Source organism: Rhinolophus sinicus, chromosome 14 (genome assembly GCF_057876585.1).
Source record: "Rhinolophus sinicus isolate RSI-liver-muscle chromosome 14, RSI-T2T, whole genome shotgun sequence".
Classification (NCBI taxonomy): Eukaryota; Metazoa; Chordata; class Mammalia; order Chiroptera; family Rhinolophidae; genus Rhinolophus; species Rhinolophus sinicus.
In genome coordinates this window covers 38,701,481-38,723,023 of record NC_142514.1, presented here as the reverse complement: position 1 = coordinate 38,723,023, position 21,543 = coordinate 38,701,481, and the positions used below count along the sequence as shown (strand labels likewise).

Genomic DNA, 21,543 nt, shown 5'->3' with positions numbered 1-21,543 from the left:
AATAATGTCGCTGGACTTCAGTCTTTTCGTTTATAAAATAGGGTTAATTTTTGCCTCATTTATCTTATGAGAGAGATGTGAGGTTAAAAATTAGAAAATAGATGTAGTTTTGTTTTTCCTTGAGAACTTAACAAGACTTGAATGTTTTCCCTCTTCAGTCTTGAAAACCATTACCTAGTTCAAGGGTCGGCAATCTTTTCCTGTGAAGGGCCAAACAGTAAATATTTTAGGCTTCGTGGGCATCTGGTCTCTGTCACAATTACTCAGATTTGCCATTATATCATGAAACCAGCCGTGGACGGTACATGAATGAGTGTGGTTGTGCTCCAATAAAACTTTATTTACAAAAACAGATGGCAGGCCAGATGTGGCCCTGAGCCATAGTTTGCCAGCTCCCACTCTAGCGCAATATGGTGGCCATGCTCTTGGGGTCCTTGTGCTATAGCTGCCCCCAGCCTCCACTCTGCATATGCAGTGTGCGTTGCAGGGGACCGAGTCTGCACCTGGGACGGTGAGCCCATATCCTAGGGCTCAGTCTTCCCTCTGTGCACAGGGCTGGGGCAAGAAGCAAGGCGCAGTGTGTGGAAGAACTCCAAGTTAGGTCTTGGACGCCGCCTGTACTTTCATTTGCCATGTTTCCTCCTTTTGTTTGGAAAACCATCGCCTGCTGATTCTGCGTCTCTGTCTCCGTGGGGCTAGCATGCCTCATGACTTGAGCAAAACACTCCCTGAGCGCCTCCTGCAGGTGTCTTGGTGGCCCACCCTGGGAAACTAGAGTCACAAGCGTGTGGCCCTCGGGCCCTCACTGTCCCATGGCCTCAGGGAGGTGCAGGCAGAGGAGTCAGCTGGGGCCTTTGCTCAGTTGGAAATCAGTGAGTCTTGCTGATCTTTGCTCAGAGTGAGCCTCAGTGGCTGTGAGGATTCCTGATGTTGCACAGACTGACCCCAAGGGGGAGATATGTATAGTCCTGCTCCCTCTAACTGGTGATTTCCCCACTGTCCCAGGAAGATGGACCACTTGTCAAATGTCTCCCTGGCAAACAAAACCCATTCCGCTTGTCTAGTGCCCATAGAGGGTCACGATTGGTGAGGGCTCATCTAGGCAGTCAAGAGCCCCCTGACTGCGAGCTCTCTGGGGGCAGGGCTGAAGCCCTTGCAGTTGCTCCACAGTTGGGTGTGGCCCAGCCCAGCCCCTAGGGACCTGCTGTACGTGTGCCAGGCTTGCGTTGGGTGGGCATGAAGATGGCTCAGGCTCCCGCCGCCCTCGAGTTGGTAATCTCAGTTCCAACTCCGGCCCATACGCCCCACATACAGACACACAAAGAAGCCTTGTCCCCCGAGGGGACAGATAGAAGCGGGATAGGAAGGCAACTATCCAAGCCACTGCTGAGTCGTTCCCATGGGTGGAAATGAGGAAATAACTTTTCCTCCCATGAACTGCATGTTAAAGGGAGGGGGAGTTTAAAGCTTTCCCTCCCTCATCCCACCAGGTGGTCAGCTTCCCGCTCCAGGGAAGCTGTGGGTGGAGGCAGGCCCTGTTGACGGATTTGGGGTGTCAGCAGCACACAGGCACACCTTGGCCCTCTCCCCAGAATGGGTTTACAGCATTTTCCGTCAGCATTCGTGTCCAAGGAGCAAATTGGATTGTCTGTCGCATGCCTTTTACCATGTCTATAATTAATGTAATTTTATATTCACTCAATTAAGTGACACGCCCAACAGGCAGATTATAGGGGCCACCAGTAATGCAAGTCGTCCATCTCCCGCTGCCAGTTGATAAAACCCACCCCTTCAGCCTTGCCAGACCAGTGGCCAGTGTCCGCAGGAGTGGGGAGAGCCAGGGACATACGGAGTGGTTTTGTCTTTTAGGCGGTGAAACGTGCAAGTCCTCTTTCCCCAAAGGCTTTCAGCAAGACAAAAGGCAAATTTGGCCTAGATGGCAAGGAGGCTGAATTCTGTTTGGGTAGCGTTGGGCAGTTCACGAAGTCCTCTCACAGCTTTCCTGGGGGAAAAATAACACCTGGACTCCTTGTCCACCGTATAGATGAGCAGCCAAAGGCCCAGGCTTACAAGGTGGGATCAGACAGTACAGTGAATGTTTAAATAAAAAAATGTATTACAGTGAAAGACGTTACCATTAACTCCCCTCAAAATACCCCTCTCACTTTAAACACTTATCCAACATCGTTCTTGCCACTTTCTGAAGCAGTTCTGGAAGTCCTCTTTTGTGAGTGTCTTCAGTTGCGCTGTCATGGCTGCCTCGATGTCCTGAATCATTTTGACTTTGGGGAAGAGCCAGAAGTCACATGGTGCCAGATCTGGTGAAGAAGGTGGATGAGGACACACCATCATGTTTTTATTTGACAGAAATTGCCATATACCAAAGCGATGTGTGACACGGAGCGTTGTCATGATGGAGGATGATTTACGGCACAATTTAAGACACACCTTCTCTCAACCGTAGCTCACACCTGACTGACAGCACCCAGCAAGTTGAAACTTGCCACACTATGTTCCTAAGGTTTGATGCGCTGCTTCCCATATTGAAGATCCCTGCCTTTCCATTGGATGGCACTTGGCAGCGGCATTCACCATATTGTTTGATCACAATAGAAAGTCTCCGTATCACACATCGTTTCTGGTGCAGCAGTTTCTGTCAAATAAAAACATTACGGTGTGTCCTCATCCACCTCATTCACTGGATCTGGCACCATGCAACTCCTGGCTCTTCCCCAAAGTCAAAATGACCATGAAAGGTAAACGTTTTGAATCAATTTAGGACATCGAGGCAGCCATGACAGTGCAACTAAAGACACTCACAAAGGAGAACTTCCAGAACTGCTTCAGAAAGTGGCAAGAATGATGGGATAAGTGTGTTGGAAATGGGGGGGGGGGTATTTTGAGGGGGATTAATGGTAATATGCCTTTTACTGTAATAAATTTTAAAAATTTAAACACCCACTGTAATTTTTGATCACACCTCATACAAGGCAGGACTCCCACCTTTGTGGTTTAGATTTTGAGGCCAATGCGCTCACCACTGGCCACCGCCTGTCCTCGTTCATGCTCTCTCCCAGTCTCACCTCTGCACCCAAAAGCCTGGAATTAGATCTCATTTCTGTTTCTCTCTGAGTCCATGATTTCTAGGCAGGTGAAGGCAGCTTTGGGGAGTGTGGCGTGGCATTTGGTGGTGGAGCAGTGAGTTTTACAAATATGAAAGTTAGCACATAGCATTTATTCCTTTTCTCCTTCCAAAAAAAAAAAATAGCACTTTTTGTTTTATCCTGTTGGTAGTAACTTTTCCTGATTCCTCGAACCCGAAGCTGTTAGATATGCCCACCTAGGGCATGTTAACCTTGGCTATGGAGTCCACCTGCTGGCCAAGCTTCACTGCCCTTGAGGAGCCCATGAGGCACCCACAGATAAGGCAGAATGTCCTAAAAGGACACCCCATGTTTGGAAAGCAACCTGAATGGGTAGCAGGACAGGCTTCATGAAGGAGGATGTACGGGCTTTCAACAAGCTGAGGGGAACTTACGTTGAAGAGCAAGTCCAGTTCCTACTTTCCCTGTAAATGGGCAGTGACTGGCTCCTGGAGCGTGAGGCAAGCGGCCATGGAAGACTGGGACCTTCTGTGTACCTATCGCTGTGAGCTATACCACCCTCCTGCAATATTTGTAGAAAGTCCCCCATTTTCTTTACGAGGAAACTGGACTCACAGCATGTTCTGGAGGAGCTGGGGTTGGATGCCAGGTCTGTGGACCCGCGACACCTTCCCCATCATGCTGCAAGCTCATCTCGCGAGGATGGCTTCAGGTGAAATACAGAGACTTGACCAGGAGGCATAGGTGGGTCTGGCTGACGGTTCCGAAATGCTTTTCCACAGAGGGCTCATTGTCCCATGGGAATGCTCTGTTCCCTGCTACATCAATGCTGGCAGAGGCTCTTTCACTAAACTTAGTGTAAGGCCCAGCATTTGCCTCAGTCACACCCATCGCAGAGCCTCCCCGGGCCCCGCCAAAGTGGCTCTCAGAGGCTAGTGCTAGATGTAACACTACCCAATGCTGAAATTACAGGAAAAAGAATAAGAAGGAAGTGTGGGAATTATGTATCTCCGGTCAGAAATCTTGGGAATGTCTGAGACAGAATGGCAAATCCATTAACAGGGTCTGGGGCAGAGCGAAGGCCCAGACAGGAAGTGGGCATGTTTCCTGCTTCCTTTTCCCAGATTCAGTAGAGAGATTTCCCGAATTGGATTCTTCCCCCCGCATAGGTCTCCTTGCCGTCACCTCGGGGAGAGTGCGTTACAATGGAAAGAGTTCTGACCAGTCAGGGCACCCCAGTTCCTCTCTGCTCCTCGTGCTCTGCTTGTGGGCTTGTGGAATGGTGGACCAGGTAGGACCTCTCGGGGCTCTAGAATCAGTCTTGGAGGCCTGGCTCCACCACTTACAAGCCATACAATCCTGGGCGAGTGGCTTCTCCTTTCTGAGCCTCAGTTCCTTGGCTATAAAATGGAGCAATTGAGAGCCCTTAATGTGAGGAGCCAAGGATTACAGAAACTAATGCACTACATGGGATGTGTGGCTCTGTTGTTACTACTGTAATTGTCCCCATTTCACTAATGAGAGAACAGAAGTGCGGTCAGTGGCAGTCAGGATTTGAATCCACTTCTTTCCAAACCCTATTTCATGATCAAAAATTGATCGGAATGTGAAGTCACGAAGACAACTGTGAGGAGATATGGTTCAGCTAGGAACTAGTTCTCTGTGGCCTTGGACATCACATCTCTTTTCTCCCCTGTAAATGAAGGACACTGGAAGACAGGATGGCAGGATCTGTCAGGACTACCCAACAAACAGGTGACTGACAGGCAGGTGTGCTTCTTCCTAAGCTTTTAGTAAGGACCCCCAAACCTAGTCTAGCCCAATTCTGTGTACCTCAAATGTCTGCCCATCTCCATCTCCCCTGTGGCATGCTGGGAGGATTAATTAGGCTGCATCTGGGAAAGAAAGCCTCCCAGGTCTGTAAGGGAGATGGTCTCAATGGAGCTGGACCCAGAGGCTTGTCCTGGCCAAGCAAGCTTCCAGATATGCCTACCATGTTTCCCGAAAATACGACCGAGCCGGACAATCAGCTCTAATGCGTCTTTTGGAGCAAAAATTAATATAAGATTTGGTCTTGTTTTACTATGATATAAGACCCAGTCTTATATAATATAATATTTTACTATAAGACCAGGTATAATATAATATAATATAATATAATATAATATAATATAATATAATATAATATAATAAATATAATAAATATAATATAATATAATATAATATAATATAATATAATACCGGGTCTTATATTAATTTTTGCTCCAAAAGACGCATTAGAGCTGATTGGTTGGCTGGGTCTTATTTTTGGGGAAACAGTATTTTGGGTTCCTCAAAAGCTTTCAGCAAGTAGAAGCCAGGGGACGGACAACTCGTCAGTATTATCAGCATTAAGACTCCCTCCTTCTCTCACCTTCCACCTCAGTCCTCTCCGCCTGCCTGCCAAATCTCTTACGAGTTCAGGGATGCATGTTTGCATCCCAACAAAGATCAAAATCTTCAAACGAGATTTTTTTTTTTTTTTGTCTGCCTCTTACGTAGCCTTTTGCTCGAGTGGGTAACAAATTAAAAGACTATAAAATCTGTTTTTTCTAAACCTACATGTCAGTCTCTTGTTGAGAGGGCAGGCTGGAGAGAAGACAACTTTTTTGTGGCAGTTTCCTCCAACATGGGGCCCTGTTGTCTGCTCCTGAGAAGGTGCCAAGCACGCAGAGTCTGTTCCTCTGCTGTTGTGTACAGTCTTGGGATAGAGTGCAGACACAGATGTGATGGAGAACTCCAGGCTGAGTGGACATGGCAGAGACACAGAGGACAGAGCTTTGGGTGGATGTGGGTAACCCCGTTGAGAACTGGTGGGCTTCTGGCTCCATGGGAAAGTACTGGGGGCCATGCTGGGAGGTACAGAAGCAGATCCCAGTCAGCACCTGAGTGCGGATGGGAGCGCAGCTACTGGTATGTGCCCTGGGGGGGTGATTGCTAAACTTGACCTTCCCCTGTGTGGCGATTGTGCTGAGATTTTCTCTCTGGGTAACCAGCTGGTCAGGACCAGAGTTCCCTTCAGTATTTTGAATCCCAGCTCCAAGTCTGAGGGGAGACTTCTGAGCTGCTGTTCCCTTCCCAGACTTGAACAGCCCACTCCCCGCAGCCCAGAAAAGTTGCCAGGGCTGGGGTCTCGCGGACTGGTATGCTCCTGGTCCTTACTACTCATGAGACGTTTGTCTCGAGGCAGCTGCATTGAGGCAGATTTGTGCCACATCCACTCACTGAGGGACCAAGGCCGACAGGGAGCCTCTGAGGGAGACGCAGAGGTGAAACACACACACCAGCCCTGCCCTCTGAACCTCGGGGGGCCCAAGAGACAGCTGGGAACGGCGGCAGAGCCCTGTGGACTTGGAGCATTGGGCCTCAGTGAGGACTTCTGTCGATTGAGACCCTCTCTTGGTGTCAGATACTTTTGGGTGCTTTATTTATGTTTTCAGTCATTACTCATGGAGCCAGCCACTACTAACCTCCCCTGGCTAGTGGTGCACAGGTGTGAGGGACCTGCCCAAACCTACACTGCACTTCCTGAGGAAGCATTGGATGTTCCCAGGGAGGGCGATGAAGGATTAGGAGGTAGGAGGTGCTCTCTTCTTGCCCGGAGCTGAGGAACCGACGGAATACCTTTTGCCCGCTCTTGGCAACTGGACCTCACCCTTGAATCCTCCTCCATTCTTTTCCTTTTTCCTTTTTTGGGGTTTGGCTTCGAATTATCTTATTTTGTTTACATTGCACCCAAGTTTCATGGTACAAAAGACTTGCAGGTGCAAGTATGTCCCGCCTTCATTAACTTCCCCTCCCTTTTTAATTTATGTGATTTCAATTTTCCTTCCCTGTACTGTTAATTAGGGGACCCTCTAATCAGTGCCATTATCACAGTGGTATTCATGTTTAGGAAAGCCGCTAAACAAATGCTTGCAAAATTGCTAAATGGCTAATTAATGTCTGTTAATTAAGAAAATTGCTCATGGTAACAAACCATGCCGTTGCTGGCAGCCGCTAGAAAGACACACACTTGTTGAAATTAGTAGCGTGGCAGGTAGGGGAACATCTGCTCCTCGGAGCTTTCCGGAAGTGAGCAGCCCCTCGCTTACCCATGAAACTCCAGGCCTGTCCTTCATGGCACCTCCAGGTTCCTGTAAGGGTCCCTCCGTCTTTCTCTGCTCAATGCTTCTCTGGGTCTCCTCACCCTCCAGCTCTAGCCCATCCTCCTGTCCCCTCCCCAGCTCTGGGCCGTGATTCCTGAGCAGGCGGGAGGCTGGGCAGCCTGGCTCTGAGGGAGAAGACTAAGAAAACCCTACCTGCGTCTCTCAAAGATTCTCTCTCCCTCTTTTTTAATGTAACCACACCCATTTCCCATGCATGTTTCGAATTTTTCTCAAAGGCAACTTCCAAGGGTAACGACACGGTCATGGTGATGAAGAGTGAACTAGGTCGTACTCATCACCAGCACCAGTGTCCAGCTTCCCACGTGGGCAGGAAGCTGCTTTAACTATGACCTGCAGTAGGAAATACATTTGACATTGTGACCCAGTCAACACAGACGCGTATATTTACACACAAAATAGAGGTTAATGAAAAATATTTGCCTTAAGACACTCAGAGCTCTCCGATATTTTCTATTCCATTTTCTTTTGTAGTTGTTCTCTTCCAGGTTTTTAAAAAAACAATGGTTGCAACGCACTAGCATGAGTCCACCACCCACTAATGGGTTGCAACCCCCAGTTTGACCATCACCATGGTTTAAGTTTAAGTGAATTAATCTGCCTGTTTCTGCTGGGGGGAGTTGAGGTCAGCATTGCCCAGGGCTTCAGGAGTCAGCTTCGAACCATGGGTGGTTCACCACCGACTGGAGCAGAAAGCACAAGCCCCTGCACCCACCCACCCAACTGTCAGGGGCCTGCAGCCCCATCCCCCACTCCCCTGCACACACCCGCTCCAGCTCTGGGTTGAGGCGGGCCTTGGACCCATCATGCTTCTCTTCCTGGCTCTACCATTTACCATTGTGTGGCTGTGGCCAAGTCCCCTCGTTCCTTGCTACTTAGTTTCCTCATTGGTAAAAATAGGAATGCGAAACCCCACCTCACAGGCCATTTTCAAGTGGAGGTGAATTACTTAATGCACCGAGAGGGCACTCAGTAACCATTTCTTCCTCTCATTTCCCCATTTGTTCAATCGCTGGCACCACCCTGCTCCACTCCTTCTGCCTGTTCTTGTTCATCCATCAGTAGACTGGTCTCTAGGTACCCATGACCTGTCTCTGTCCCCCCAGACTGGGAGCTCCTTGAAGGCAGGGCCTCTTCCACGTCTTGCGGACTGGGTCAGTTTCTACTTGTCACTATGCCCTCTGAGCCCATCTCAACCAACGTATTTAACATGGCAAACTCCGCTCCCTCACTAGCCGGTGGCCAGGCCCCTGCTCCTGCGTGCTTTGACAAAGGAGCTTGATTTGATTTTTCATTCCTGTAAATCCCCGTGAAGGTGTTTATCAGCTTCTCTCCCTCCCGCTCGCTGTTTTCTGCCGATGAGCCGGTGACCTAGGCAGCAGCTCGCACCTCCCCGCCAACCAGAGCCCGCCGCCCGCACGCCCGCCACCCGCCCTTCGTTTTGGTTTAATTTTTGTTCTTTTAAGCTTCTGCGCTTCTCCATGTGCTGTGATCTATAACCTGCCTCTACTGTCTGGCCTCACAGGGTCCTCCGGGGTCACAGCCCTCGCCGCACGCACAGCCTCCACCCCACAATCCCAGCAGCATGATGGGACCCCACAGTCAGGTAACGCACTTGGCTCGCCCGCCCGCCGGGGGGCACGGGGCACCAGGAGGACAGAGCCAGCAGAGGAAAAACAAAAATCAAAACGTGCTCTCACCATTGCCTTCAAGTCTTGATTGACAAATGAAGTGTTTTTGAAAAACAATACATATTTCTAAAGAGAGTCTTCATTCCTTGGATATCACACCCAGCTTGGATATAATACCAAGAGAAAAGAAAAAACATTTCTGTGACCTTGTCAGCGGCCTTTGCGTTTTTGTTTTTTCCTCTCTCACTTTTGGTTTGGTTTTTTGAGTTTGGTTAACCATTCATTTGTAACTGAAGCTGCATCCCTAGCCTTTTCTTTGTGCACTCTTGCTGCTGAGAAAGCTTTCCTGCCCATTCCCTGCATTAAGTTAGGGAGCCCGCTGTCCCCTTACCGTTTTCATTGTGTTCCCCCCTCGAATCCTTGCTCCCTTCCCCACTCCCTTCATTGGTGGTTTCTGTGTGTGTGTGTGCACGCGTGTGTGTGCGCGTGAGCACGTGTCCAGCTTTGTCTGCACACCCTGGGTATTGTATGTATAGGTCCCTTTTCTGGTTCTTTGATTTGCCCTTCCTGAGAGCAGACGTTTCCCTCCTTTGCCCCACATTGATGTCACTGCTCTTCCACATCCTGTGCAAAGTCTCAACTGCTGCCCCATCACCCAAAGTTGATCTCCGTGAAGAGATGCAGAGTCCCATGTGTTGTGGCATCTGTTGTTCCCTCTGCCCAAAGGAAGTTTTGCCCGGAGGGAAGAGGCTACTGGGAGAAAGAGAGTTTAAAATATCACTAGTTGGTAACAAAACTGGACTTTGTGGAGTGGAGTTCATTTGTGTTTGTCACTGTGCAAGAGCACAGGCTGTCATTGAACTAATTCCCTGTAATTACAGCCTTTTATGTCACCACGATATGCAGGCGGCCCCAGGCCCCCGATCAGAATGGGAAACCAGGTACTGTACCTTTTCATGTTCTCTCTCTCCTCACTCCGCTTCCCTTGACCCCAGTTGGATTTTGGCTCACATCAAAGTGTGGGGAAAAGATTGGGAGGTGGAGGGACAAGTGGATCCCCAGGGAGGGCCCTGTGTCTACTCTGTGCCCATGGTGCAGCCCCCTGCCAGCATTTCACCTGCCTCTCCTGTGAGGCTTGGGGCAGCAGTTCTGGAGCTTGGAGGTCAGGCCAGGGTGGGAAAGCAGGGTTTCCGCTATTCTAGAGAAGGTGGTAATACCCCTGCCCCTCCCTTCCAGGCCCTTCTTGGAAAAGGGTCTTCCTCCTTAATGAAGTTAATTGACAACGTGCATTTTTTCCTGGAAGCTTTTGAGAATTGCCAAGGCTGGTAAATAGAATCCTGCTATTAAGGGGAGAAATGGCCCATAGGAATGCTTAGATCAGGAGCCTGGAGGCAGCGGAGCAGGGCATTTGGGAGTTTTTCAGCAATGTCTGCCTGCTTTCCAGACCCAACTCAAAACAAGAAAGGATTTGTTCATGTAATTAGAAAAGTGGGGAGAGCTTTTCAGCCTGGGGTCGTGTGCCTTGTGCTGGCCCATTAGGGTCGGCAATTCTAGGTGGTCTGAAGAATTGGTCCCCACCCCCACCCTCCCCTGTCCAGCCTATCCGGGGGCAGGAGGGGAGGTGGTGAGATACAGATGAATATCCTCTTTTGAGGATAGACAGACTTAAAAGAAACTTCAGGGAAATTTCTTTTTAATGCCAAACTATTTTTTATACGTATTTTGAATGACCTTGCAAAAGCCTTCCAAAAAATCTGACAGCAACGCCAGTTCATCCAGCCCTTCTTGCCTTTGGAGCTGGGAGTTCATTCATCAACTAAATTGGCGTTCTCTATGATTCGTTCTCTGTGATTCCTTCCATTCTCAAGGCTCCGCAAGAAAGCCCCTGAATGAGACAATGCAGGGGCTACAGTGAGAAGCTCATAGCCAGGGGCCTCCGGTTTTGAAGTTAAATTACCTGTCAGGTTTCCACTTTTTTTCCCTCCGAAAGTCCTTTGTTTTTTATTTTCTCTGACATGAGGGGGACAAATTTGGACACGAAGAATTAGAGACTCAGCTTTCTGAGCAAGGAAGGACCTGTGGCTACATCACAGATGAGGAAACAGAAGGTCAGAGTGGCAGAGTGATTTCCCAGAGTCTCCCAGTGAGCTGGGCTCGAATCTGTTTCCAGCTCCCAGACCAGTGCTGTTTCCTCCCCATCTTACCCATTCTGTTAGCTTTCTTAGTTGTGAAAGTGTGGCCCCTGCCTTTGTGTTTAACTTGTCACCAAGTGGATCACCTTTGCCATCAGGCTCATGGGCCACAGCAGCAACTTTCCCTCCTGCCCATCTCGGGGCTCTTCTTGGCCTGAATAGGCCTCTGACTCAGGGAGAGAACAGATGCTTCCTTATCATAGCTGTGGTCCTTCCTCCAGCAATTAAGAAACACTCGAGGAAGCATGTAGGTATCTATTCATCAATTAGATATAAGCAAGTACCCAAGAGAGCAAATGGAGAATAAATCGTCATCTGCACCTCACGTTGCAAACCAATCTTCCCAACTCCTGTCAGAAAGTGACACTGATTTTCCAGTTTCCTGTGAACTCAAGCAATTTTTGTCCTCCAAGGGGGATGTACCCCTTTCACCCTGGGGGTTTCTTGGACTGAGCCTCCATTGGGGCTGCCAATCAAACAGAACCCCTTGCCACCTCCCTCCGGGGTGGTGGAGGAAGCAGAGGCAGCAGGACTTGCCCTCCTGGATTAGGGCGATCAGAAGGGCACTCGGGTACAAGAAGCTGAGGGTTGCTGACTTGGCCTGGAAGTCTTGCAAAGCCAGCCTCCTGCCTGCCATCCTGGCTGAGGTTTGGGGCTGTGTAGGGAACATTGCTGTGTTTCAAGCAAGGGTGGCTGGGTTGGTGAACGGTGGGGTTCAGCCGGATTTAGGATAGGAGCACTAGAATGCAGGGCTGTCAGGAAGTCCTTCTGTCACGTCCCAGCTGAGCCCCACCGAATGAGCGTGCATACGCTGCTGGGATGTGTCCGTTCCCTGGGCAGACACTTCGGCACCTGCCCCGTGGTGCTGTAGGGGAAGCTTTGGCCTGCTTCTGGGAGCCCGTGGGACAGCCTCAGCACTTCCCTTCCCTGCGGGTCCCGAGATGTGTGCATGGCACATGCTTCCAGTCCCATTATGAACTGTTATTTTTCTTCTTTCTTACATTTGAGGGCTTCAGCCTGCTCAGTGCAGGACACTTTTATGTCGGTCATTGCATACCTTCCCTCCTTTGTAGAAGAGGCCCAGACTGCCCTGTCCCATCTCAGGTTCACCCCAGTAAGGGAAGTGTCTCCCAGGCCCCCTCTGAGCCTCTGGGCAGCCCAGCTCTGCTCTTGTGTCCCGTCATGCAGCAGGCTTCGTGGGGAGCCCAAGGGGGAGCTTCCTGTAAGAACTGGTGGTCAGCACAGGGCTACGTGGAAAGGGAGCGATTGTCCAGCCTCTATGGCTGCTCTGTCTACTTCAACATGCTGGGGTCCCCCAAACCACACAGCCCCAGATGCAGATTTTCCTGTATCCTCTCAGAAGCCGGTAACCAGCCCAATCCCAAGTGGCATAAACCAGCCCAGTGATTCAGAGCTTGGGAACTTGGAGGGAAGCAGGGCTGGGAGAAAGTGAGAGGTTGGAACAGGTAAAACCCAGGGGCTGAAGAGACAGACCCTGAGCCCCCCAGGCAGGTGGAAAGAGCAGGTGCCAAATGCCACTTCGTGAACATCAAGTACTCCCCAGGCTTGTGTGGCCCTCCCACAAGCCTCCCCTAGCCCTCCACACCCCTTTTTTTTTTTTACTTTTTTTTTAAATTAAAGTTTATTGGGGTGACAATTGTTAGTAAAATACATAGATTTCAGGTGTACAATTCTGTATTACATCATTTATAAATGCCATTGCCACACCCCATTCTAAAGCGTGAGGACTTACTTGTCCCTTTGCTTCCCACCACCTCATCCTAAAACCGGTTTGGAGTTCACCACTTAGCTCTCCATTCAGCCAAGCCTACAGCTGTGAGCGGGTTGGGGGTGAGGGTCCCCATTCCAGGTGCCCGGCCTCAGAAGCACTGCACCTGCAAATGGAAAAGGGTGACCAGCTTTCCCAAAGGCTTTTCCTCTCCAAGGCAAAGGTCCATGTTTAGTCCTAAGGTATGGGGTTCTAGAAGCACACCTTCGCCCCAGCTCTGCTTCTCTCTCTTCAGATGGCAGCTAAAATAACTTGTCCCAAGTAAAGCACTTTTAATAGGTTTTCACAGCAGGTGTGCCAAGCGTTCACTCAGGAAACCTGTGGCACCCTGTCCTCACCTTAGTCGTAAACCTCCCAGCATCTGCCGCTTGTATCAGGCTTTAGGTAGCAGGTTCTCATTCAGCACCCTGCTCGCCGTCCTAGAGGACCCCTCTTCACCCCCCGGGGGAAGGTGACATTTCATGTGAGGGAGTCAGGAGTCCCAAGCGCTCATCCTGGCTCGCCCTGAAGGTGTCTGGGGGTGCTGGGCCTCTGGGCCCCATTTTCTCTTATCTCGATCACAGAGACTGCCTCCTCCCCTGTTCCTCTTGAAAAATGACTTCTTATTGCGATAGGGTTTTTAACTAGTGGGTCTCTCGGTCCCTATGGTGTGGCGGTGGGGATAAAATAAGTTACATCTCCATGAGGCAAAGGAAAGACAGGGTTTGGCTTAAATCACAGTGGCGGAGGTTTGGTGGTAAGAGGGAGGGGGCACTACTGCCTTTGAGGGGTGTGTGGCAGGCAGCCCAGCCAGAGCGCGACCAGGCTCTGGCAGGTACACAAACCCACAAAGACGGCAGGCTGGGGCGATGGTTCCTCCCCCACAGATGAGGCCCTCACCCACCCATGCCGCAGTTTTCACTAACACCAGCTCAAGCTGACTGCCACTCTCAGGGGACCGTCTTCCAGCTGGCAAGCAGCAGGAATGGTCTTGGGGAGGCCATGAGTGGCCCTAAATGGTCAGCTAGGGAGCTGGGGCAGGCGGACGTGTCGCCCTCTGTTCCGCAGCCCCGGGGAGCAGCCGCTCAGCTCATGTCTCACATCTGTTTCAGCCTCCAGGAGGAGTTCCTGGAACACAGCCGCTGCTGCCCAATTCCATGGATCCGACACGACAACAAGGTCGCGAGGGTGGGCTGGGCTGCCTGGGGTGCGTGGAGTCGGGAGGGGCTCCTTCTCCCTCTGCTGTGTGCCTCTGCCACTCACAGCTCCCCTCCTCTCTCATGCAGGGCACCCCAACATGGGAGGATCAATGCAGAGAATGAACCCTCCCCGAGGCATGGGGCCCATGGGGCCCGGCCCACAGGTAACCTCCTGTCTGTCCATCCACCTCCCTGGCCATCTGTGTGCCCCTGCCTTCTCTCCTCTTTCCACAGTCTGTCAGTCTTTCCACATTGCTTAGCTTGCAAGGGTTTGAGGAGAGGATGTGACCAGGTCCCCAGCTGCGCTCTCTGCCCAGAGCTGGGCTGGCCCCACACACAGCCAGGAGCAGCCCCCTCAGCAGCAGAGTTGAGGGACCCCCGCAGGGAGCTGGGGAAGAGGGGCATCTGGGAGCCCCCTAGTTGACAGACCTTTCCAGAGGAGAGGTGTGCTAACCTGTCGTAGGAGGAATTTGGAAGGCAGAGGTACCTGAGCAGTGATGTGGGTCCTACAGGAATCCCAAAGCCCCGTCCCATCCTGGGTGTGTGGACTTGAACTGGCTCCAGGATCACAGTTTGTTGTGACCCCGGGGTGGGACACATGAGTGGCAGTCCTAGCTCTGCTTGGAATTCATCATTTGTCTGTCCTTGGACAAATCACCTTGACATCTGTGGGCCCCAGCAGGCCTTCATTTCCCTACCTGCCCAACAGGGAGTGAGTTTATAGCCACGGTTCTCTGTGTGGCCACCTCAGGTGAGAGGCAGCCAGGCTGGCCAGGACCCAGCTCACTTCACCCCAGAGCTTTTGCCTGTTTCATATACCGGGGTCCTGCCAAGACTTGTTTCTGTTTTGTTTTGTTTTTAAAGATTTTTATTTAAAAATGTAGCTATCATATAACATTATATCAGTTTCAGGTGTACACCATGGTCATTCAACATTTGTATACCTAAAAAAGTGATCACCATAAGTCCAGCCCTAAGATTAGTTTTGACCAGAGGGCTCCATTGCCCCCTCCCCCCCTCAATAAAAGGACCATTTAGAAACCTCTAGAAGAAATAATTTCAAGTGCTCTGTCTACCCCTTTACAGTTACAACACAGTGGCTGCTCCTTGTGACCCAACTCCATACCCCACACGTCCATCAGGCAGGGGAATGAGAGGCCGTTTCTGTTCTAGAGCCTTCTCACACTTGGCTCCCACTCTTCTGAGTATTTGAATGTGGCTCTTTCCTGCAGGAGCCATGACAGAGAGCCTGCTGTGTTCTTCCCTTCTTGGGAACTCGCTGGAGTCTGACTGCCTGAAAGAAGCTAGAAATTTGGATAAGGAGAGGGGAGTTTCACGTAGTGAGAGTGGGAGGGTTTTGTTCCAGGGTGTTCCTTCCCTTTTCTGCCCCAGAAGCCTGCTTGTCCCTCCCCACCTGTTTGTAGATGTTTGGATTCTCTGGCCCTTCCCCAGGTTTCTGGTTCCCTGGAGGTGGAGTAGCACCCCTGCTTGCTCACACCCAGGTGCCTCCTTTTTTTAAGGAGAGGCATCTGTGTACACCCCGCAGCCCTCCACTCCGTCCTCACAGCACACCCAGCCCCTGTGTTGCTCCAACATCTGTGGTGTGGAAAGGTTCTAGGGAGGGCCGCGTCGTCTGTTGGCCCCATAATCCTAAAAGGAAGCAAACCCACCCCAATTACAGCTCTTGTTTTCCTGTTTGTTTGTTTGTTTGTTTGTTTGTTTGTTTTCTTTCCTCAAATCCCCCAGAGCTTGTATTTTTACCAGCTCCTCTTAAAGCCACCAGAGTGCCCCCCCACCTGCCACCATCTTTGAGTGGACCTGTGCAAGGCGGGCCGGTCAAGGAAACCATAGGCGGGCGGCAGAGGCTGCTGCAGAGCGCCCCCTCTCCTGAATCTCCCTCAGCCTCTGCCACACCTTAGGATACTCTTCATGTAGAAACTGGCAGTGGCCTCGGACTTCCAGAACGTCCTGGGAGGTCTAGATCTGAGAGATACAAGAGGATGGCGTCTGGGGCAGGAACGTTGCTTTCCTACTGCACTGCCCCTCTCCTCTGGATTCTGGGAGGCTTAACAGCTGCCTCTGTAAACTGGGAAGGAGACCAGTATCTGCCTGAGGGGTTACTGAAGTGGGAAGGGTCAAGTACTTGGCGTGACGCTTGGCACAGGGTAGCCCCTTAAGGAGCAATTTATGTTTTCCAACTTGGCGGCTTGAAACAAGTGTTGAGGATTCTAGTTGCTTGGGTTTGGTGATTGCTTTTAGTTTGTTTTTTTATTTTTCTGGCAAAGGTCATTAGTATGTTGAGGTTCTAGAAGCTGGAAGTGGATGCTATCAGACTGGCTGAGAGCACAGTGTTCCAGAAGTGTAGGCGCATGGCTTAGCGGGTGTCTCGTCACGTTAGTTTCCCCGACCAGCAGTCAGCACACTCCCGTGGCATACTTGAAAAAGGTGAGGGTCCTGAAGGCGAAGTCTTGCCGAAAAGGGCCTCCTGGGCCCAGTGTGGCTCTCCTGGCCTCACCGAGCAGTGTACAGGATGGAGCTGTCCTGCAGGCTCTGAGGGGAAGGAGATGCTAGCACAGCGGTGAGGCCAGCTGATCCTTCCCAACCCCACCAACCTCAGGGGCTCTGAAAACGACTCCCCTGTTCTTTATTTTGTCAACACAAAGACCCTAAGGCACTTTTCCTATGTCTCCGATACCCCTCTGGGTATGGTACACTATTAAATTCCAGAGTCAAACCCCCCTCAGAGCTCCAGCTCCTCACTGGGGGCAGAAAAGCCTGGTGTTGTGTGGGACTTGGGCCTGGGCAAGGTTGGGGTGTGGGATGGATTTCAGGGTCCACAGTTAGCCAGGGAGTGGGCACCGCAGAGCCTGGTGTTTTGGCCTCCAGGGCTGAGGGTGGGGAGAGCGCAGACCCTCCATACACCCCCCAGCCCTTTCTGTCCCCTGAGCGTGCTGCCCTGGTCACTTCCAGTGGACAGAAAAAGGATGAGCTCTGAACTTAGTGCTGGAAAACACAGTTCTGGCCATGCCTCAGCCCGGTTGGGCCTTAGTTCCTCATCTGCAGAATGGGCAGCTGGGTGGTGACCTCATAGGGGGTTACCCTTGTGGGGCTTGGTGAAAACAACAACTGTGAGACACACCTCAACACAAGGCACCTGCAAGGTGTTCCATGGATCCCATTCCCTCCCTAGGCCCTGGGCTCAGGCTGTTAGGAAAGGTGGCCAGCCCCTTCAGGCAGCCTTTAGTAAGCACCCCTGCAAGCCCAGTGCTGTGCTGAGACCAGACACAAAGGTGGGAAACCCTCAGCCTGTTGTTCCCGGTGGGGAATAAAATCGCTACTAGCCAGGGGCCACTGCCGAAGCTTCTGAACAAAGAATAGGTACAGGGTGCTCTTGGAGCTGCTCTACAGGTTTTAAATCCAAATGGAGTGGCATTAACACTTCTGGAGCTTGTGTTGCATTTTAGCCTAAATGTCACAAAGGAACCAGCAGACCAGGCATTGCCCTGCCCTTTGCCCTCAGTCTCTCAGACAGATTTTACTCTCGTTTTGTGAAATGTCCAGTGCCAAAAAGGAGGTAATATTTCCACTTAATTGTTTCTTTTTTTTAAAGAATTGTGTGTGTGTCAGTGCCAGGTGAGAACCTTTTGGCTAAGTCTTTCGAAAGAATGCTATTAGAATGAGGCTACAGCTGCAGGGCCTTCTGGCCAGGTTCAGGTGGATTGAATGCACGGCCCGTCAGACCCCACGGGTACCGATCCCCAGGGCTACCCGCCCCTCAGTGTTGCTGGTATTCCGGTTGGGGTGCAGTTAGCTCAGCCTAGAATCAGATCACCATTCTGGCCGGTCTGTATTTGAGGAAGTGCCAGTGAAAGATCCTCCACAATCCTTGGGACGGTCTGTGCCACCCACAGGGGGACGACCTACATCTCCCTGCTGGTCAGGATAGTCCAAGCTCAGTGCCTCTGAGCAGAGACCCCAGAAAGAGATGGAAGAATCAGAACGCTGGGCAGAGCACCCGGGGACGGGGAGAGGGGTGTGGGCCATTCAAGGCACTTTCCTGAGAGGCTTCCCAGCGTGGGATGGCCAGGCTCCCATGTGATTAGAGGGGTGTTAGACGGGCCCCCACTTCCTGGGAAACTGCCCTGATAGTCACAAGTCCATTTTCACAGATCCATCCTAAAGACTATTTTAAGGTGAAGCACTTCCCTACTTTAAGGTGAAGATGGCACTGGGCAGGCCACTGGCTGCACCAAGCAAGAGCCCCTCCGACAAGATGTTTTGGGAAATAGTAACAGGCCTCAGCCCTTGCTGGCCGCTGGGTGACTTACCAAGTGATGGTGAACCCTGCACAGCGCAGAGCTGAGACCGAGAGGGTGGGACCTGACTCACGGTCCCCAGCAAGAGGCTCGTTGTTGCTGACTGTGGGTCAGACCCCTCGCCCAGGGTCTGGGGTACCCACATGGGCACGAGGGCCAGGGGTGTGGGAACAGACCCCCATGGATATGGCCAGGCCCATGGCCGCACTGAGAACTCCTCTGTGTCTCCATCACCCTGTCCCTGTGGAGCAGTGCTGACAGCAGAGGAGGGAGCAGCCTCTGGTTTGTGGTCACACCTTGCAGCCCAGTGCTGTGGGCGGGGGGCAGATATGGGGAGAAGGGAGGACCATGTCACCTGAGTCTCTCAAACCAATCCTACCTGCCCTCTGTGAAAAGGCTGGTGCTTGGGATTTGAACCATTTCCCCCAAGCCTGATTTTTAGTCCTACTTTCCCCTCTGACTTGCTATGTGACATTGGGTGAGTCTCTGGCCTCTCTGGGCCTCCAGCTTGTCATCTGTGAAATGGGGAGCTGTGCATGGCCGTCCAGGGTCTGTGACTCTGAAGGAGGGAGGACCTGGTGGGCACAGTCCCTCTAGGGAAGCAGCCATGCTAGTATTTGGGAGGCTCCTGAAGGCGGGGAAGGGTCGGGAACAGCAGGTGGTACATCCGGAGCCTTCTGGAGGGGCTGCACGTCCAGGTGTCTTTCGGGAGCGAGCACCCTACTTGTCCTCTCCCTTCATTCTGAGGCAGTGTCCTGGGCTTCTGCCCACCCCAGGCCAGCCCCCAACTCTTGCCCTGGGTGGAAGAGGCAGCAGAATGCACCTGAAGCCCCTGGAAGAAAGCAGTCTCTGGAAGACCTTTCTAATGGTCCAGCCTGTACACAGTGGATGAGCAGGTTGCCTGGGGAGGGGTGAGCTTCCTGTTCCGGAGAAGCAGAAGTGAGGCTGAGATTGGTCAAGGGGATTTAGTAGCTGCACGTGGGACTTGGAAAGGGTCCTTTATGAGCCGAGGTTCTGTGATGCTTAAGGCAGCGTTAAGGGCTTTGGCATTTGTTCTACTGCCAACTTCCCAAGTCAGTACACACCTCCCAGGACTGACAGCCCTTCGGGCCATCATTTCATCTTTTCCTCACAGGGCCCTGGAGGCTTGGGAGCTCCTTGTTTCCAGTCTGTGGATGAGGCGGCCCGGCAGAGGGTTGCAGGGCTTCAGTCCCAGCTCTGCCGAGAGCATGGCTGTGCAAGTGGCTGTCATTGCTTCTGCACCTCAGTTTTTAAATCTTTAAAGTGGGGATAGTAATGGGGTTGTTGTGATGATTAGATGTAGGTGATGAAAAGCACGTAGCACAGCCCGGCAGAGAGGAAGCGTTACTGTTATTTGTGAAGTTTATCTGGTAGTCACCAGCACGTGGCTGAGTCGGGGCCAGCTCTCCCGTATTCTGACGCCAAAGCCATGGCTCTGCTCACTGCCCCGTGACACCTCTGTAAAGTGGGCCTGGCCCCTGCATGTCTCCCTGAGCCTACACTGTTTGCTGCAAGGCATGCGCACATCTTTCTGGCCCAGGGGCTCAGCCCGAATCCGGCAGGGGGCTGTGGTCGTCACAAGAGTGCTGGCTGCCTAAGGGCCCCTCTGCGGCCGCCTTGCCCCGCCTCCCCGGCGCCAGGCCTCGCTGGTTGCCCGCCAGCCTGGTGCTGTACACTCCATCATTGTCCACACCCTCCCTGGGCACTCTTAGACTCCAAACCCCTCTGTGGTTAACGTGCAGAAGAGGTGGCTTCAAGGTGCGTAGGTTTGAGAGACAGTCTCTGGCTGAAGAGCCCACCTCAGCCTGCAATTGGCTCCCAGTCTGTAGCCCTGGCCCTCCAGCCTCCTATTCGCCCCCTCCCCCTCGCCTCTCACCCTAGGTGTGAGGTAGAGTGCAGACCCCAGAGGCTCATAAATCCAGGTTTAAACCCCAGCTGGGTCATTTGTTGACTGATTTTGGGCAAATCTTTCTCCCGTCAGACCTTCACTCTTCCGTGGAATGGGAATAATACCAGCCTCATGGCCCTGATCTAAGGACCAAACCAGAGACTGTGTGTAAAGCGTGCTGTGTGCTCAGTAAAGAACAGCTAATGCTGGCTGTTCCTTTGCTATCAGAATTCCACCAACCTACTTCTTTTAGATTCTCCTACAAGGACAGAGTTTAAGCTATAGCCAGGTTCATTTTGCTTCCCATTCATTCATTTCTTCACTCCTTCACTGATTTATGCAGCACCCAGTCTGTGCCAGCTGGTGCATGGAATGTAGGGGGCTGTGAAGGTCGTTAAGACACAGTTTCTATCTTCAAAAGGCACTCTGAGTCCAGGAGGAGAGATGGACGTGTGGCCGTAATCATACCCAGTGTGGCGGAGGAGAGAAATCCCAAGGCATTATAGGAGTAGTTCGAATGGAGCCGTTACTCCCAAGGGGTGGGGCAGGAAGGCTTCCCAGAGGAGGTGCTATTTGAATTGGGTATTAGAGGATGTATGGGAGCCCATCAAGTGGGGAAGGGAGGCGAGGCATTCATTCCTGACCAGAGAATAGCACTAGAAGAGGGGAGTTTGTGACAGGAGATGAACCAAGTGAAAGACCTGGGCTGCCTGGTCCAGGTGCTCTTGTGACCCACCCCACTCTGCCTCAGCTGGTTATACTGGGCTGGGACTCCTGGGAGTTTCCGAGTTCTGTGTAGACTCTTCCATCAGACAGAATGGTGGCTTCCTTCTGGGGGTAGAAATGAGAGAAGCATTTCCCCTGCTCCCCTAGCCCCACATCCTGGACACCTAGATTAGGCAACTTGATCCGGGGGCGGGAGACAGCCCAGACGTAGGGCCAGGTAGGGTGTCTGTACATGCCAGGCCTTTCATGAACGTTCCTTCCCCTTCCACATGCAGACCCAGCCTTGCCCCCCAGCCTGCCAGCAGTTTCTTCTCCCTCAGAGTGTCGAAGGTGACTGGCGTTCACCAGTCACATCTGTTACTGAGTTTGTTCCCCTTCACCCACCTGAGACCTGAGGGGAAGGTGCCAGAGATGTTAGTGGCTTGCTAGACGTTCATGTGCTTTTGAGAGAACCATCTTGAAGCCCCTGAAGATGCGTTTAAAGTTGTGACTG

General features: G+C 51.8%; 1 protein-coding gene across 5 annotated transcripts in view; it reads left to right on the top strand.

Annotated features, from left to right (window-relative positions):
- The window catches only part of SSBP3 (single stranded DNA binding protein 3), a 154,933-nt gene that overhangs the window by 122,015 nt on the left and 11,375 nt on the right, over window positions 1-21,543 (top strand). For 3 of the 5 annotated variants that reach the window (XM_074334761.2, XM_074334762.2, XM_074334763.2), the window contains 3 exons: window positions 9,822-9,881; window positions 14,013-14,079; window positions 14,187-14,263. In XM_074334761.2, the coding sequence (XP_074190862.1) occupies window positions 9,822-9,881; window positions 14,013-14,079; window positions 14,187-14,263 (204 nt within the window). Of the gene's footprint in view, window positions 1-8,834; window positions 8,916-9,821; window positions 9,882-14,012; window positions 14,080-14,186; window positions 14,264-21,543 lie in introns of all 5 variants that reach the window. The other 2 variants (XM_074334759.2, XM_074334760.2) reach the window with 1 other exon arrangement.